This window comes from Ovis canadensis, chromosome 9, assembly GCF_042477335.2.
Source record: "Ovis canadensis isolate MfBH-ARS-UI-01 breed Bighorn chromosome 9, ARS-UI_OviCan_v2, whole genome shotgun sequence".
NCBI classification, from domain to species: domain Eukaryota; kingdom Metazoa; phylum Chordata; class Mammalia; order Artiodactyla; family Bovidae; genus Ovis; species Ovis canadensis.
In genome coordinates this window covers 24,246,589-24,264,364 of record NC_091253.1, presented here as the reverse complement: position 1 = coordinate 24,264,364, position 17,776 = coordinate 24,246,589, and the positions used below count along the sequence as shown (strand labels likewise).

General features: G+C 63.2%; 1 protein-coding gene across 1 annotated transcript in view; it reads right to left on the bottom strand.

The window, feature by feature from the left end:
• ZC3H3 (zinc finger CCCH-type containing 3) overlaps window positions 1–17,776 on the bottom strand; it is a 62,214-nt gene that overhangs the window by 26,995 nt on the left and 17,443 nt on the right. The window contains exon 4 of the mRNA XM_069599586.1: window positions 9,928–10,081. Within this exon, the coding sequence (XP_069455687.1) occupies window positions 9,928–10,081 (154 nt within the window). The remainder of the gene's footprint in view (window positions 1–9,927; window positions 10,082–17,776) is intronic.

Genomic DNA, 17,776 nt, shown 5'->3' with positions numbered 1-17,776 from the left:
TGGGGTACGACCAGGCTGGAGGTTGATATATGCAAAGAGTTAAATGTGGTATTGATTATCTGAACGCTGCTTTACTACCACCTCTAAAACCAAGATAAAAGTGGTGTTTAAAACGGTGTTTGATTGTGTAAGGCACCCAGGAACCGCTGGGTGACAAGGACGTTTTATTTCTTCCTGTCAGGAGCAGTATTTTCAGCTTCCCTGTTCCTCATCCCCAGGAACCCCTGGGGCACCAACACAGACGCACAAAGGCTTGGTGCAAGGTGTGGCTGGGGCCTGGGCACGACTGAGGGAAGTCCCACGGGGCTTCACGGGGAGGGGCCTTGAGGGACCCTCCCAGCGTCCTTCTGACAGTCCTGCTGCCTGCAGAGCAAAGCTTCGCTCGGGCGAACGAAAGGATTCCCTCTAGGTTTACTCTGAAGCACTCTGGCCTATCCACTGGTATCTCCGTGAGGCGTGTTGCCAAGCATGTGGGGCAGCCACGCGGTGGCCAGTCACACGGGGCCCTGCAGGGCTGGCCTGGGTGACGTGTCACCTGCCCGACTCTTTTCTTCTGCTGGTCTGAAGGCTGACAGGCAGGCCCTGGACACTTGAGCCAGCTCCCGAAAAGCAGAGACGCCAGCTGCACGTCCACGATCGAGACGCAGTGCACTGTGGATGGCCTGGGTCCACGCAGCAGGGGAGCCACGATCGAGACGCAGTGCGCTGTGGATGGCCTGGGGTCCACGCGGTGGGGGGGCGGGGCAGGCGGGGGGGTTCACGTGCAGCAAGGACAAGGGTGACCTGGGGCAGCGTTGCCCTGCCAGGCTGCGCCAAGGGAGGCTCAAGGGTCACTGCCAGAGGGGCCAGGGACACGGGCGGCCTCCTCGCCTCCCTGCTTGAGGCACCCGCAGCAGCCAAGGTGCCAGGGGGCAGGACAGAGGGAGGGGTGCACGTGTCCGTGTGTGGAGAAAAGGGACAGAAAGCGAGAAAGCCACCGACGTGAGAAGGCAGTGACAGAAAAGCAGGACAGAGAGACTGAAGACAAAAGGCCAAAGGCTGGAGGGCCCGCAAGTCACACACAGACGGGAGACCAGCAGCGCAGGCGGGCAACTGGGGGCTGCAGATGACAGAGACCGTCCCAGAGGGGCCTGTGGCAGAGCCTGGGCGGGAGCAGAACACAGGCCACACCAGGGGCCACCATGCCCGACCAGCCCTCCACGGCTCCTGCCAACCCGCATGGCCTCAGGGACACCAGCCCAGAGAGACGCCCTGGCCCTTGGGCTCCGGGCCAGCTCGCGGTGGGCCTGGAGAGGGAAGGGCCCAGCGCCGTGTGCCAGCAGCTCCAGCCTGAGATGCAGAAGAGGTGAGTCTGGTGTGTGCCACTTCCCACACCCTCCACAGATGGAACCCTGGTGCCACCTGTCATGAAGTCTAGCCACAAACACTGCGGCGACCCGGGCCCATGACCCGGGCCCACACCAGCATCCCCACAGCCGAGGAGGAAGCGGGGCACGGAGCTGCCTCAGGGGTGACTGTCACAGCACCGTGTGGACGCCGAGGAAGGTGGACCAGAGGCTCGGACGGAGCCCCACACAGGCGCCTGCACGCCCCTGTCAGTGTCTGCCCAGAGCTCGCCAAGGAGGACGGCCCAGCTTCGCCCCCGCCCGGGGGCTGTGTAGCACCGGTGGCCCTGCCGAGCACACCGTCTCCTTGGTGCTGGGCCCCGGCAGTGCTGGCCACTGCCCCCGACCTCACACAGCCCACCCTGGAGCTGCCCACGCTGGGAAGGATGGGGACAGACAGGGCCCAGATGACCAGCTGGTTTGAAGTCAGGGCAGCCCTGAGCGGGGGCTCCACGTGCCAGCCCACCCAGGGTGGCGCGCTGACAGAGCACGGACAGAAGAGGGAAGACGGCGGCCAGCCTGGGCCCCTCAGGGTCCTGTGTCCCACGCCTGGCCTACCAGCCAGGAACTGGGCTCTAAACGAGGCCAAGCAAGGCCCCTCTGGACCAGGTTCTGGAGGGAGAGCAGGCACCCATGGTGTCCCAGCCCCTATGCCCACAGGGGCAGCTGTGACCTGGCAAGGCTGGCCTCCCTCACCTCCCCGAAACCACCAAGGGGGTGAGAAGCCAAGGCCCCAGGCCCTCCCAAGCCCCACCGAGGAGGCAGGCAGGCTTCAGGCCTCAGGGCTGCCGACAGCCGGAAGGCCTGCTAGACTCAGAGAAATGAATAAACCACCTAGGCTCGCTCTGAACCGACTTCCAAATTAAGAGTTGCATCCTTGCTGTCAGGCCCCCGCCAGCACTTTCCGTGGCACCTCCCGCACAGAAACGCACCTCAGACCATCTATTAGAATGATGGAGGCAAAGGGACCCACAACTGCACTCCTTCCTTAATGAGCAGCCAAAGGGATCGGTAAGCATAATTTCAGAGGCCAGTAATATTTTATATAATCGCCAAGCGGTTTAAATTGAAAACCCCCAACTGAATCAATATTTACTGCATTGAAACGAAATGAATAGTAATAAGTCACTAAGCTCTCTGTCCTGTTTCATAAAATAAAAAATTATAAAAATGAGCACAGGCACAGGGAGGCCATCACATTAACTTTTACAGCACTCGGGGAGCCGTAACCGCCTGTTCTCATAAAATAGAATCCTAAAAAACCTGCCAGAGGAGACCTGCTTCAGCATCATGCAGGGAGGCAGGCGGGTGGGAGGCAGGAGAGGGGATGGGGTCACCCCAGGGCCCGCCCTGACCCCTGCCAGTCCCACCGAGTCCCCAGGAAGGCCCAGAGGAGGCACCCCAAGCCCTCTGAAGCTCAGCACCAAGAGCTCTGGTCTCACAACCCCTCTGCACCCCTGCTGTCACCCGCAGGCTGAACTTCCTGCTGTGATCTCTTTCCTCTCTCTTCAAATCCCACATGGCGTGCTCTCGGTGGCTCCCGCGGGCGCAGGAGAGTCTGTTCTCGGAGCACACAGGCGTCTGTCGTGAGGGCAGAGGCCAGGCTCCAGCACAAAGGCGCTGCGAGAGGCAGGCGATGCCGCAGAGCGCCGCCAGGCCAGGCAAGAGCCCCCGGGAGGGGTCTGCGACCTCACTCCGCGACCTCACGCTGAACGGGGGCCAAGGCTGGCGGCACAAGCCCCCAGAGGGCCGAGAGCCCTGGTGGACCCACCCCAGGCTCCGAGGTGGGAAAAGCTGGACACAGAGCCCTACACAAGTGGATGGGTCCCATGGCTCAGGAGCAGAAGACAAACCAGCCATTAAAAACGGACCCAGGCTGTGAGCACAAAAGACACAGGGGACAGGAAGGGCCTCGAGCATCTGTGCCTAAGTGTCCAACACCCCTGGTGACCAGGAGACTGCGAGTGAGAGCACCAGAGAGCCATACACGTTGAGAGCATGCCATGACGGGAACCCAGAAGGCCTGCGAGGAGGAGGCACACCCCCGCCCAGACCCCTCGACAAGCTCCCGTCACCCGTCAGCACTGTTGAGAGAGCCCCCCCACGGCTGAGAACCACCAGGAGCTACTGGGCTCCCAGGAGTCGGGCCCGTGGAGCCAAAGTCCCAGGTGAGACTGGAAGCTTCTGCTGTGCGGGCGAAGGAGGCTTGGTGAGGGGCGGTGCCACGTGGAGGGAGCCGGAGCAGCCCAGAGGGGCCTCCACAGGCCAGTGCGAAGGCAAATGGACGGTTAGAATGGAGCAAACGGTAACAGCTCACAGTCTGTCAAGTGAGGACCTCGACTGCATGCGAGAAGGACATACAGGGCGATGGGGCGGAGGGGCGGCAGCTCCCTGCAGGACGCTGCGCCCCCGGGGCAGGAGGCCCAGCAGGGACAGGCCGCTCACACGGCTGGGCACGACAAATACCCTGAGGGACCTACAGGGCTCCTGCCGAAGGGCGTCCCCACAGAGGGGACGGAGCAGAGGGGACAGCGCAGCAGATGGAGCGGCGTGCACAGAATCGGGGTGCCCAGGCAAAGAACACTGTGGTTCCACGTACCATTATTGCAACTCTTCTGTGCTTCTGTGTAGGTGAGAATAAAGTTACCCAAAACACTGCATGCTAGAAACTGACTAGGAAAGGGACCAAGAGTGAGACAGTGAGCACATGGCGACTGCCTGCCAACCCGCCCTGCCCATCGGCCCAGCCCCACCCTGCCTCCTGACGCAGCCCTCTCCCCAACAGCCCCTGGCTCACGGCTCCCCTGGGGTGGATGGGGGGTCAGCCGCAACAGGGCAGTGTCCCCAACATGCTGACATAAAGCGGCCACTCAGGGCACGAGCCACAGAGCAGGGCTGCAGCCCGGCAGTGACCATCTGAACAGAGCTGTGCCTGGCCCCCTCCACTCAGCACAGCCAGGCCTGGCGGAGACCTTGGCGGCAGTCACGCCCAGGTGGGGCCCAACACAGTCTGTTTGCCACTGGGCCACAGCTTCCAGACAAGCAGGGGCCTGACACAGGGCAGGCCTTCCACGAGTACCTGGGGACTGAGTGGACAAGAGAAAGGCATGGACTGGCTCCTCTTCCAGAGACCCAGCGGCAGTGAGGCATCACCAGAGCCACCTGCCTGGGGACCAGACTCTGTGCCTGCTCTGTTTGGCCAGGACTGAGCTGCGGCACTGACGACCCAGGAGAGAAAACACTCAGCCAGGGCTCATGTGCAAACACCCGCGATCTCCAGCCCAAGTGGAAGGCCTGTCTCCAGAGGGAGCAGCCCGTGGGGGCCATGGCAGGCCCTGCAGAGTGTGGGGGCCCCTCCTGTCCCACTCAAATGCCCCAAGGAAGTGCTCTCACCTGGCATCTCACGCACCCAGTGAGGGGGCAGAGACTACCTCTGACACGGAACCAGGACCACCTCGAAGGCCCACTGCCCACGGAGCCACCAGCCCCGCCCCCACACCCATCATTATCCCCGCTTGAAACGGACACATCCCTTTGTAGCAGGACCAGTTCAAAACTGCATTCCACTCGCACGGCCCCTTCAGAGCCCCTATGGGAGCTGCCTGAGTGGCGCTTGGCCCAGGGCCCTCCTCCGCTGTCCGACAGGCCACTCACTGGCGGCAGGGCAGCCAGAGCCACAGCTGGGTGGAGCCAGGCTCTGCCCCAGGGCAGGCGGGCGCCCTCACAGCACAAGGCACCCCGTGTGTGACCCAGGGCTACACACAGCAGTCTCCTGGGGAGGGGGCCATCTGGAGGAAGGCTGCGGCCCCCGCAGGTGCAGCAGCAGGCCTATCCCACCCCCAGCACCTCCCGCGGCCACTGCCCTCTGAGCAGACACCCTGGGCTACGTCCCCGCCCTGGGAAGCCCCCACCACATGGCCCTCACTGACCCCACGGCCCCTGCCCAGAGAAGCCTCCTCTGGGCCCACAACCTCTGTCAGCCTGGACGAGTCTCAGTGCTTCCTGGCACTCGACCCACGGCAGCTTCCGCTTCACTCTCTGCTGATTTCTGACCAGAGAACTTGCCTGGCACAGGACGGCTGCCCGTGGGTAGCCCCTCGGGGGAGGGGTCCCCGCTGCCCAGCCCGGGGCACCCTGCGAGCCCCACCTGGGCTGAGCTGGGAGGGGCTCTGTGCACCCCCAGGCTGGCCCCCCGGAGTTGGGGTGGGGCTCGGGCGGGGGTTGCTGCTTCCCCAGGGGTGCCCCCTGAGCTCCTCCAAGTGCCACAGACCCTTCAGGCCAGGGTGGGGGGCTGTGGGGACCCTAGTCCCACTGCCCTCAGAGGACACCCCTGCACTGACTCAAGGCTGTGTCCCCCCAAATTCCCATGTTGAGGCCCTAGCCACAGTGTGACACTGTTTGGAGACGGGGCGTTTGGGGGGTGATGAGGCTGAGATGGGGCTTCCCTGGCGGCTCAGACGGTAAAGCCTGCGATGCGGGAGACCTGGGTTGATCCCTGGGTCGGGAAGATCCCCTGGAGGAGGGCGTGGCAACCCACTCCAGTGTTCTTGCCTGGAGCATCTCGAGGACAGAGGCGCCTGGTGGGCTACAGCCACGGGGTCGCAGTCAGCCATGACTGAGGTGACCTAGCACACACACGTGCACGAGAGTGAGGCGAGGTCATCAGGGCAGGCCCGTGACAGGACGAGTGTCCCCGTGAGGCCCGGGCTTCTGTCTCCCTCTCAGGTGAGGACACAGCAGGCAGGCGGCCGTGTGCCTCAGGAGGAGGGGTGGCCCTGACCTCAGACGTCCAGCTTCAGACAGAGTAGTCAACATCTGTGTGAGCAGCCCCAGGTGCAGCGTCTGCTCGTGGCAGCCCAGGCCGCCCAGCACCCTGGCAAGGCAGGTGGGGGGAGGCTGGGTGGGGCAAGGGGGCTGCCTGCCCCCCAGAAGGGCGGCTGAGGGGACGGCGTGGAGCCATGGTCCCCTCAGGGACGCTGCCCATCCTCACGACGATGAGTGTCACTTTGGAGAAGCGCTTTAGAGCCTTCAAAGTCATGGCCCAAACCTCGTCATACATTTGAGATTACTTAAGATTTACTGCACAGACACAAAAGTAAAATAAAAGAGGGCAGCACGGCGGGCGGCAGGCCCGGTGACAGCACCATTTGTAGTCAGGGTAGCGCAGCCTGCAGACGCGGCTGCTTAAGCACAGCGGCTTCTGTTTATTCCGCACTTTCCCATCAGATGAATTCAGAGAGAAAACAAGTGACAGGCCGTTTAGGGACATAAGTCACATCTCAGCTTCAGTTCAGATTCATGAACTTGCTGGAAGCCAGCGAGGGCATGGCAAATCCACAAATCTTAGAATAAAAATATTAAGCCCTCTCTCAGCGTGAGCCTCAGCTCTGGGGCGCACTCCGTGAGCCCCTCTGGAGCGAGCACCAGCCTGGGCCCGCAGGGCCAGTCTCTGTGGCCCCCACAGCCAGGCAGCCCCCAAGTGGGGCATCTGCCAGCCTGGACAGCAGCATGGAACAGCGCCGAGGGTAACTCATGCCAGCGTCGCTCCCAGGAGGGGCAGACGCCACTGTGTCCCGCCTGCTCGGGCCTCTGCACACTCTCCTGGCCAGGGCAGCTGAGGGCTTTCAATGTGACGACAGACACATGTCTAGGGAGCCTGGTGGGCAGTGTCCGGGCTGGGAGGGCATACGTCCAGGAGCTGCTGTTCAGGGGCTTCCCACCTTCCATCTGCCTCAATGGGATGAGAGCTGACCAGCAGATGCACCTGATGGGCTAACGCCCCTACTTCCAGCGGACTTTCCTCTCAGGTGTTTCTGGAGTCAGAGCCTCACCACAGCAGCACCAGAACCTCCTCCACCTCCAGAGCAGACAACGGGGGTGGGCGGGGACCCCAGCCTCCTGCTGCAAGTGTGGGCTACCAGGTGGGCCTCAGCCCCCACAACATGAGGCCAAAACTGACCGGGGGCTCAGAGTAGGTAGGTTTCCGTCTAAATCAGGGGGAAAATGCAAAGCCAGCTCGTGAGGCAGACGTGCGCCCTGGCACACGGGGCAGCGCTAACAGCGGTGGCAACGCCGGCACGTGGGTCAGGCCGCAGTGGGGCTCACGGGCCTCCGGGGGGCAGAAGCCAAGGACGCTGCCGTCTCTGTCCCTTCCTGGACACCAGGAGCCAGGTCTGGGGACACCCACCCCGCTGGTTCCAGCAGGGCAGGGGTCAGGCAGAGAGGCCGCTGCCTCCCGAGGATGAGCGGGTGGGGTGAGAGCAGGCTGCAGCGTTCGGAGACCACACGCCCTCCTGAGACCTCAGGACAGCAGGGCCTGCCAGCCAGCCCGCCGCTGGTGTCCTTTCTCCTGGGGCACCAATCAGGAGCCCGAGAAAAGCTCTTGGTCCCTGGGCTCAGCCTGGTGCCTGGTGGACAGCCCTGCTTCGTGGTCACTCAGCGGCCAGGAGCCCATCCTGGCCTCAGCCCAGTCGCCATCCCAACTCCTCCTTCTGCCAGGGAGAGCTGGGGAAGCTGCCGCTGCAGGACAGAGGTCAGGGTCAAGGCCAGCAGGCCCTGGGGCCTCTCCACCACCTGCCGGCCACACACGGGCAGCCCCAACTCTGAGGGACTGAAGGAGCAGTGTGGACAGGCATCAAGGTGGCCGCTGGTTCCGGGGACAGGCCCATCCTGCTGCCCTGACAAGCTGAGCTGGGCGTGAGCAGCTGACGGCGGGCCGGGCAGTGGTGGGCGGCAACTCCGCCGAGGAGGAGGCCCCGCCAGGGCACAGGTGACCTTGGGCACAGGAACCCATCCACTGGCAGCCACACTTCCTGGGCCTCCTGGCCACTCAGCTCCCCCACCCCCAGACCACGTTCAGCGGCCTCCCAGGCGCCTGGCGAGGGTCAGAAAGGCCTTCAGGGAAGCAGCCCCCGAGCAGGCCCCACACCCGCCCTCAGCTAACACGTGTCTTGGCCACACCTCCGCACCGGGCTGCTGGAGAGCTGGAGAAGCTGCAGCCACCAAGCACGGCCAGGGCTGCGGGGCTGGCACCCCAGGCACCTGGCAAGGCTCCTGGGCGGCGACCCAGCCTCCCCACCAGGCCCGGACCGCCTTGACGGGGACGCGGAGCTTCAGGCAGGCAGCGGCCGAGAGGGGCTGGCGGACAGGCTGGTTGGGCCTGTCCCAGCAGCCCGTGCTGTGCACCCGACCCAAATGTGGACCCCACTACCTGTCCATGCAGCAGCCCCGCCAGTCCCCAGAGCTGAAGGGGAGGCACAGCCCAGGCTCTGCTGCTGACTGGGCCATCCTCCGCCTGGGGCTGGACCCTTGGCTAAAACTGAGGCAGCGGCTGCCTCGGGGACGCGCCTGGCCACCTCCCCCCTCAAGAACCCTGCCCCTTAAGCCTGGTGCTCATTTCTGATCAGTGATCCCATCACAGCCTGGCACACTCAGCACTCAATACTGGCCCAGCTGGATCCACACCTCGGCACCCGTGACCCCAGGAGCCAGAAGGAGAGGCCCGCTGGCGCCTCCTGACAAAAGTCACACAGCCCCGGCAGAGGCGGGGCCAGGCCTGGGCTGCCGAGGTGGCCGGACGCCGATTGCAGGGGGGGAGGCGGGAGCAAGAATCAATAAATCTGAACCTCATTCACGATGATCTGGGGCTCTTATTAAGTAAATTAATTTAAGTTAATTTAGCTCGATCATGACTCCCGATCACAGTGATTTAGTGAGGGGGAAATTGCATTAGGAAAGGCCATGCTCACCAGATAGGAGAACGGAAGAAAATTAGACCCACTTAGCACTGTGAATTAATATGGAAATAGCAGGTGTAAATTTAACCTTATCGAGAGAGCGAAAATTATCTTCATAAATTTGTAGAAATAGCCCCCAAGATGCTTATAAATCTATTTAAAACAAAAATATTACAAAAAGTACAGTAAAATTAATTTAAAATATACTTCCAGCTATCGCCTCCAGAAAAGCCGGCAGCAGGGCCAAGTTTCGTCTGGCCTAGCGGGAGGGAGGAGGGTGGTGGGCACTACTGACCGCCCGGGCAGGCTGACCTCCTGGCACACCTACCGCGGGCCAACAGGTCCCCAGCTCCTCTCCCACGGCCACCCAGTCTGCACATGCCGTCAGCCAAAGGCCGCCCGGAGCCAGGCCACAGCCCTCTAGAGCAGCAGGCCCCTGGGGCCGGCAGGTGGAGCAGGCTGTAGCCTCGCCTCCCGCCCCTGACGATCGCCGTAGGACAGAGAGCTGGCCCAGCCTCTCTCACCAGAAGCTTCTCCCTGAGGGACACCCAGTGTGGTGTGGCCTCAACAGTCCGGGCCGTGGCTGCTCCCAGACCAGCTCCAGCGGCTTGCTAATAACGGGACAGGGAACGTGAGAATGCACGAGTGCATGGCACACACAGGCTGGCCACACGACTTGTGCAGAAATTGCTGGGTGAAAAAATTAGCCAACAACTACAGACCAAGCACTTGAAGAGGTGCACTCAGGCCCCGAGGCCCTCCGGCCCACCCCGGCCTCTGGAGCCCACTAGGCGCAGGCCTCTTACCTGGATAGGGAGAGCCGCCGGGCCCGCCAGGACGGGGGGACCGGGGGGCCGGGGGCAGTGCTGAGAGGCGAGGTCGGGGTCTTCTTGACGATGCGGTAGCGCGTCTTGATCACTTTGCTGGTGGGAGGGGGCCGCTGGCCATGCAGGCTGGAGGCTGCAGGGAAACCCAGACACAGTGGTCAGGGGAGGTGAGGTGCCCACTGCTCGATCCACCCTGCCCACACCCACCCCGCTCCGGGGAGCCCAGCAGCTCCTGCAGCCAGAGCCGGCAGCAGGGCAGGCCCAGCTCCCGTGGGCAGTGAGGAGAGGCCACGGGTGGGCCGCGGAGGCTGGGGTGCAACGCGCTCATCTCTCTGGCCACCCTCACCCGCCCCCTGCATCCACACAGATTTATGTCCTTAATCACTTCTGTTTCTATAACATTTTGCAGAGTGATATACACCACAGCTTTCCTCCTTGCTGAAGGTTTCATGCAATTAACAGGGATCTGTTTTGCCCCAGTTCCCTCAACTTGATAGCCAGCAATTTCTCCATGGCTTCAAGGAACGCATCTAATTCCCGCCTTTCGTAACGCACGGCTCTAACTGCCCAGATAATTAAAGCTAACGCAGCGCTGCCACCCCTCGTGGCTCAGCCAGCACTCAGGCCAGGCGGCTCGGGCCCAGGTTCCCAAGGGCGCCTCTCCTGGGGCCCACTTCCACATGCCTTCACGCAGCCCAGGGCTCTGCCTGGAAGGGGGCTACAACCACCACCCCCGCAGCGGGTGACTTCTGGGCAACACAGCTAGGAGGGATGGACACACGGGGGCGCCAGGAAAATGCATTGGTCTCACCACCAGAACTCCGGCAGAAGGAAGGGCAAGGATCAGCTAACCCTCAGCTGAAGGCCGCCCGGGCCCGGCATGGCCCAGGAGCGGGCGCGGCCCCACAGGGCCCCACGTGCCTCGCTGCTTTACGCCAGTCCCGGCGGTGCCCAGCCACCCCACTGTCCAGTGGCACAAACCAGTGCGTCCTGACCTGAACCTACTCCCCTGGGCCAAGGACACATCTTCCCAGCACCTGCAAACCCCACAGGAAGCAGTTACTGCTCTGTGAATGGTGACGGTAACTAACTAAAAACCATCTCCCAGAACTGGGAACACAAGAGTCCACCGAGTCACAACCAGTCCTCCCCTGTCAGCAATCAGCACCTCGGCCTGGACCTCTTCTCCAGGCCCACCTGCCCACCCAGCGAAGTGACTGTACCTGCACAGCCTTTGGAACGGGCAGTATGCCTCCCTGTCCAGATGCTGGAAGGGCCCCGCCTTCCCACGTGAGATGGCCAGGACGCAGCACGGACTCCAGGTCCTCCTAGCAGCCTCCACAACAGAGGAAAGTGCAGGCTCCGCGCACCCAGCCAGGTCAGGTTAGGTGTGGGCTGCAAGGCCCAGGGAATGCTGAGGGAGCGGGACGCCTCTGCTCCCCGGGACTGACGGCAGGGACCCACAACCACTGCCCACCAAGGGGGTCCACAGAAGTCGGGGCAAGGCCGGGCCGGCATCCCCCACCACCTGTCTCCATCTGTCTGTCTCCTCGCAAGGGTGGAAGCTCAGGAGGGGTCACGGAGAACGTGGGGAGCTCAGCAAAAGCACAGGCTCACCTGGGGGCCCAGTCCTGGTGAGTGACCAAGCGGGCGGGTCTGCAGCCTCGGGCAGCCCCACACCACACACAGCCCAACATACCCTGGGTATCAATAAATAAATGTTTGTTGAATTGAATTTTCAAGGTCTTACAAACAAGGAGAGACCAACGAAAATCAATAATAGCTTGTTCCAACTATGAGCTCAGAAACATGAGAATTCCTCTGAGTTATCATCAAGCCCCACATTGACCTCATGGCCTCCAAACCCACCCCAGCCCCCTGCTCACAGAGCCTCTGCACCTGGACAGACGCCTGCCTGTCCCCTCCAGCGGGGCCGCCCACCCCCCGCCCCATTCTGACCCCTACAGTGGCCACCACCCAGCAGCCGGGGCTGTGGCACTCACCGCAGAGCCCGGGGGCGCCCTGCTCTGCGGCCCGGGGCACGGCTGTGTGGGGCGGGAATGGGCGCTGGGCCCTGAGCAGGCCCCCGCCCCAGCCTGGCTGCTTCCATCCCACGCTCCGCCCCCTCGACCAGATGCAGGCCCCCTTCTCCCATCCCCTCCCTGCTCCACCAGGAGCCACCTCCTTCAGGAAGCCCCTAGTCCCCATCGCCCAAGGGACTGAGACACAGCCTCTGGGCCTGGCCCTAACTCCCGCCTGCAAAAAGCACTGATATTCACATCTCTTTGCAATGCAGCCCTACTATGAGAGCAACTTTATCATCAACTTACTGCATTTTCCTTATTGGTGCCCCGTTACCACTTCTAAAAATACACAAACTAATAAAGTAGACCCTCCCTCTTAAGAGGCTCATTGTCACTCTCCAGACATCTCCCGCGTCACACCTCCGCCCTCCAGATCCAAGAGGCAGGGGAAGAGCACAGAGCCCGTGCCCCGCCCCCACAGCGTGCTACGGCCCCCCGCCTGGGCCTGCAGACCCTCCCGCTCTCCCGTGGGAAGCATGGGCCCAGGGGTGGACAAGCCTGACAGCGGCCCCAGAGAGGACTGTCCAGGGCGCCCCTGTCCAGGGCACAAGCTCAGCAAGGCGGAGAGACGGGTGGCGTGCCACCCTCGTCCTAGGGGTGGTAGGACTGGGGGCTCCTAAAACCGCACATGGCACACAGGGGCCAGAAAGCTGGGGCGGGAGGCCCGGCAGCCCCAAAGCCTGGGCGCAGGCAGAGCGGCGGGTGTGGCCTCCAGGAGGCAGCACGCTCCTCGCGCAGGCAGGGCCACCTGAGCCCAGCCCAGCACAGCTCCGCCAGGCAGCAGGCTCTTCCCTTCCTCCTGGCTGGCTGAGGTCTGTGTAGATAATCATGTTATTTAGATAGGATGTTGGTTTAATTCCCTTCATTACAGACTCCCAGGGCTGTAATTTTTTTCTCCGCATGATGTATTCCCCGTGGCACATTTCACTCAAATCAAACCCTTCGCGCCTTTATTGCCAACGACGCCCGGGCGCCGCGTTATCAGGCCCACACACACAGCCCTCTTCGCCCCGCTGTGCAGAGGTCACTTCTAATGACTAATCGATCTCATTAGCTTCCCTAATTAAAAACTTTACTACCTCAGTGGAAGACAAACTACAAAAAAACTGCTGGCATCATATCTGAATGGGTATGAGCCCATCCATCAGCTAGGCCCTGGCCCCGCACGCCGAGCTCAAGGCTGGGGTTGGGGGTGCTGCCAGGGAGGCCAGCTGCGGGGCCCGGCCGTCTGGGAACGGGGGAGAACCAGCCCTCGGGGTGGCCGTCCGGCAGCACCGTCCGCAGCAGCCCGGCCTCCAGCTGACCCTGGCCCCCACCCCCTCTCAACGAGCACCACAGACAGCAGAGCCACCGGACGGAGGGCAGGCCCTCGCTGTGTCACTGCGGACTGGGGTTGAGAGGGAGTTCAGGCTTTTATGGAACTTCAAAGGGCGAGAACTAGGAGGAAACTGAGCTGATTTCACGACTGTTTTAACGAGCGAAGAGGAGCTAGAACCGGAGCGCCTCTGAGCAGAGGCTGCCTGGGGCTGCTGACGGGAGCACGAGGCGGCAGGAAGAGCCCCCGACAGCCCGCTGGCCAGTCAGCTCCGGACATCCCAATGAGGCTGGGTGGGCGCCGTCAGGGGGCGGCAAGGCGGATCTGGGACTTTGAGGAGCGTGGACCAGAGGCCTGTCGCCAGACTTCCCCTAACTGGGCCCCAGGTCCCGCGGCCCATTGTGCACCAGGTTCCAGGTCCACACGGGCACTGGGGCCTCTGGAATGGGCAGACTGAGCAACAGGCCGTGGAAGAGACCCAAGAAAGCAGACAGTCACGGCTGGGCTTCCCACGCAGTCCAAGGGTGCCACCCTCGCACCTGAGGGCCAGCAGAGCAAGGAGACAGCTCAGCGCCACCGGGGAAGGCCGAGCCGGAGAGCATGGCCGCCTCCAGCCCTCCCGCTCAGTGGGGTGCAGAACAGGACAGCTGGGCCACAGCCACTGCCTGGCGTCCAGGCAGGGGATTCGGCAGAACCAGACGCACGAGGCGCCTGGGCCAGGCACAGCCTGAGGACCGATAACCCCACCCGCCTGTCAGACACCCCAGAAACCAAGCTCTGCTCCTGAAGGGGGCCCCAGGCCCCGCCAGTGAACGGAGTGGACAGGGTCAGTCGAGCACCCAGCCTCCCAGGGTCTTGCAGCACGGCCGGCGGGCTGTGGGGTGAGCCTCCTGCCAGCCTGGGTGTCCCGTGCCCAGTCCTGTGTGGCTCAAAGTCCCCCTGTCACCGAACCTGCTCTTCCTCAGCAGCTGCCCTGACACTTCCTCACACCCCCAACTCCGGCGTAAGACAGCCAAGAGGCCACGTCATGGCTCAGGCTTTCAGAAGCCCCGGGAGCTGCCCTCCACTCCCAGTAACGCGGGTCCCACTGGCCTGTCGCCTCACCAGCAGCCCGCACTGCACCCCACTCCCTAAGGCTGCTCAAGGGCCCCACATTGGGGGAGGCCTCCCCCTGACTGGGGCCGTGGGCACCAACAACTGAAGCAGCTTCCGAGCACCCAAACCTGCTCCTCCTGGGTTCCGAGGTCTGAAAGAGCTTTCAAGCCCACAGTTCCCAAGAGGGCTCCCCATGGCGCCTCTTCCTAGGGCGCCCCCCAGACCACCCCCAGCCTCCACGAGAACAGGCCCCTCCAGCTAACTGCCTGCTTAGGAATCACAAGGCAGGGAACTCAGGGAGTACGCCCACAACGACATCGCTGGCTGGGGTGGGGGGTGGGTCTAGAAAGAGGGGACGGCATGGCCACGGCTCCTGGGACAGCGGGAAGCAGGGAGGCCTGCAGGCAGGTAGAGAGTCTGGGACTGCCCTGTGCTGCCTCGAGGCTGGTGGAAGGCTCACACCTGGCCAGCAGGAAAGAGCCCGCCAGATCGCCAATGACGGCCCTGTCACCTCTGGACACCACCTTTTCTGAACATCAGCCTATCTGAGCTGTTCCCTTGATGACACCTATGGTCCTAGAGACGGTGAGACCACAACAGCATCAGGAGGACTGAGGATGGGCACGCAGACCCCCAGGGCCACCAGGAGAAGCTCCACCACCTGCGGGAAGCAGGGGGATGGCTGCCAGGCCAGAGGTGCTCCCAGAGGGGTGCTCCCAGCAGACGGCAGGGGCAGGGCAGCTCCCACACTGGCCCCACACACCCTGCGGAAGGTCCGAGACCTAAAGCAGAGCCGGCGAGATGCTGCCTGCAAAGAGGCGGATGAAAGCAAGCATCATGGCAGGAGGCTGGGCCCCCTCACCCCGCCCAGACCTCAGTTCTCAGGGGAAAACCCAGGGGGGGCTGGCTCTAGGGGGTGCCTCCTTGTCAAGAGAAGTGGGGACCCTCTGCCCTCCACCCCCTCCACAGAGGATCCACAGTGCCTACCGTGCAGCAGAGCTGCCAGGCACATCAGCCCTAAGGACGAGAAGAAAAATGACCTGCCCACCTTGCCCCGCATGAAGGGACCCAGGCTGGGCCAGGGCGGGCACCAGGCCAGGGGCCTCTGTGTAGGAGTCTCTCAGGAAGGACAAAAATGGGGCTCAACTCTTTGACGTCAGCCTAGAAGACACACGGCTCCAACCATAAAGACAGCCAGAGACACACTGCGACCTGCCCCTGCACCCACACCTCCCCCAGCACCCCAGATCTCCACCTCGCCCTGCAGGCTCCCTGCGCCCCCAGTCCTCACTGGGACAGGGCTCATGTGGTGCCACCCTGGGCCCACTGCAGTCAGTGCTCTGGCCGGTCCCAGCCCAGGACCTGCAGGTACAGGGCGTACGGTGACCAGGCCTGGCCCTCCCGCTCCCACCACAGGAGGACAAAGCCTCAGGACAAACCGCACTGACGAGGGCCTTCTCCTGGAGGAGGCAGACACCCCGCCCCCGCACTCGCTCAGTGGGAGCTGCCAGGGACCGCAGCCCCCAGCGCTCTAACAAGCTTCAAACGGGGGATGACGGGGATCGCAAAGTATGAATTTTTATGAGTCTAATAAATCACTCCACTTTTCCTGTGCCTGATGGCTGCTGGCACTTCAAACGGTGGACAAGCCCTGCCACAGTCAGTGGCTCGGCTGCGTCCCCGCAGGCAGCCACACCGGGGCCTGGGTATGGGGGAGAGGTGGGGGGGGAGGGTAGAGGATGGGGGGAAGGGATGGGGCTGCCGAGGCCCCTCCCGGCTCCCACAGCACCCAGCTGTGTCCTCAGGGCCAGCCCTCCTGAAGGCCCCCCAGGAACGGCTCAGGCAGCCTGCAGAGAGGCTCTGCCAGACTCTGACACACAGAGGACCCACCCCTGCCTTCCAGGCCAGAGTCTGCACAGGGGGCCCTGAGGAGAGGGGTGGATGTGTGGACATGCGCTCGCTCACACACGCGCTCACTCACACACGCGCTCACTCACACACGCGCTCACTCACACGCAGGCACAGGAGGCCCTGCGGAGGGAGTGGATGCGTGGACATGTGCTCACTCACACACTCGCTCACTCACACGCAGGCTGCAGGTACATGTCAGCAAGGGGGAGGGACACCTGTCCCTGAGGGGAAAGGCGGGCCTGGGTCTTGCCCCGCGAGGCTTCCTGTCTCCTGCTCCAGGGACCAGCCACGGTGAACAACTACCATCACCAAGTCACAGTGGCAGCCCGAATGGGCCGCACGTCACCTGCCCAGAGGAGCGTGGGCAGCGGGGAGGTGACAGACAGCCCTGTTGCCGCCTGGCCCCGCGCGCCGCCACCCCACGCTACCTGGTGTTTAATGACGACACTGTCAGCCAGAGACGCACAGCGCCGGGACTGTCAGGGCCCTATTAGAGGGAAGATTGAGACCCTACTCTTCTCAAACTCACTCAAGCAACACAAGCCGCCGGTTCCTGTAATTATCGTGCACGAGCCATCGATTGCATGATGACACCGCCCCGTCTGTGTGAAATGGGGGCAGTTTGCTCCCTGGCAGTCGCTGTACATTATGGGGGGTGGGTCTTCCCACCCCTTTAGGCGACACTCTAAAGGATGGAGGAGGGGAAGGGAGCACCTCCTAGCCCCCGCCCCACCTGCAGGCCCTGGGCACAGGGGGCAGGGAGCCCGAGCACATTCCAGGGAGGCGAGCCCCAGAAGGCAGAGGAGACAGCACGGCGTGTGGCTGGGGATCGGCGCGGGGGCAAACTCAGGGAGCAGGGCCCACAGGTGCAAGAGACAGCCACACCCCAAGGCCAGGCGCCCCAAATAAAGGCAGGGAAGGCAGGATCCAGGCCAGGCAGACAGCCCACCCTCCCCCCACTCCCCCAGAGACAGGGCCAGGCCCGAGCGGGCAGAGAGCAGTGTCCAGACATGGCTGGCCCCCCTCCCACAGGAGAACAGGCAGCCCCTGCCCGGGTTGAACCAGGCTGTGCTGGGCTGACGCGCCTGCCTGCAGAGGTCCAAGGCCTGACTGCCCAGGGGACCAGGGGCCAGCCAACACCTAGCCCCGCACTGGGTCTGTGCGCACATGGTCTCCGTCCACACAGGACAGCAGGCCTTTCTCACGCCTGTGTCCGTCCATCTGGGAGCCTGGGCCAGGCAAGCCAGGAGGAGAGGGGGATGGTCTGGGGGGGAACCCGCTCCCCCACCAGGCTGCGACCCCAGAAGGCCAGAGCGCTAGGGAGCATCAGGGACTCCCAGGTCCACCAAGGGAGTGGAGGGGCCTTGTCCACACCCCACTGACAGCACCAGGGCCCCCAACAAGCCAGGTCAGCTGAAGGGAC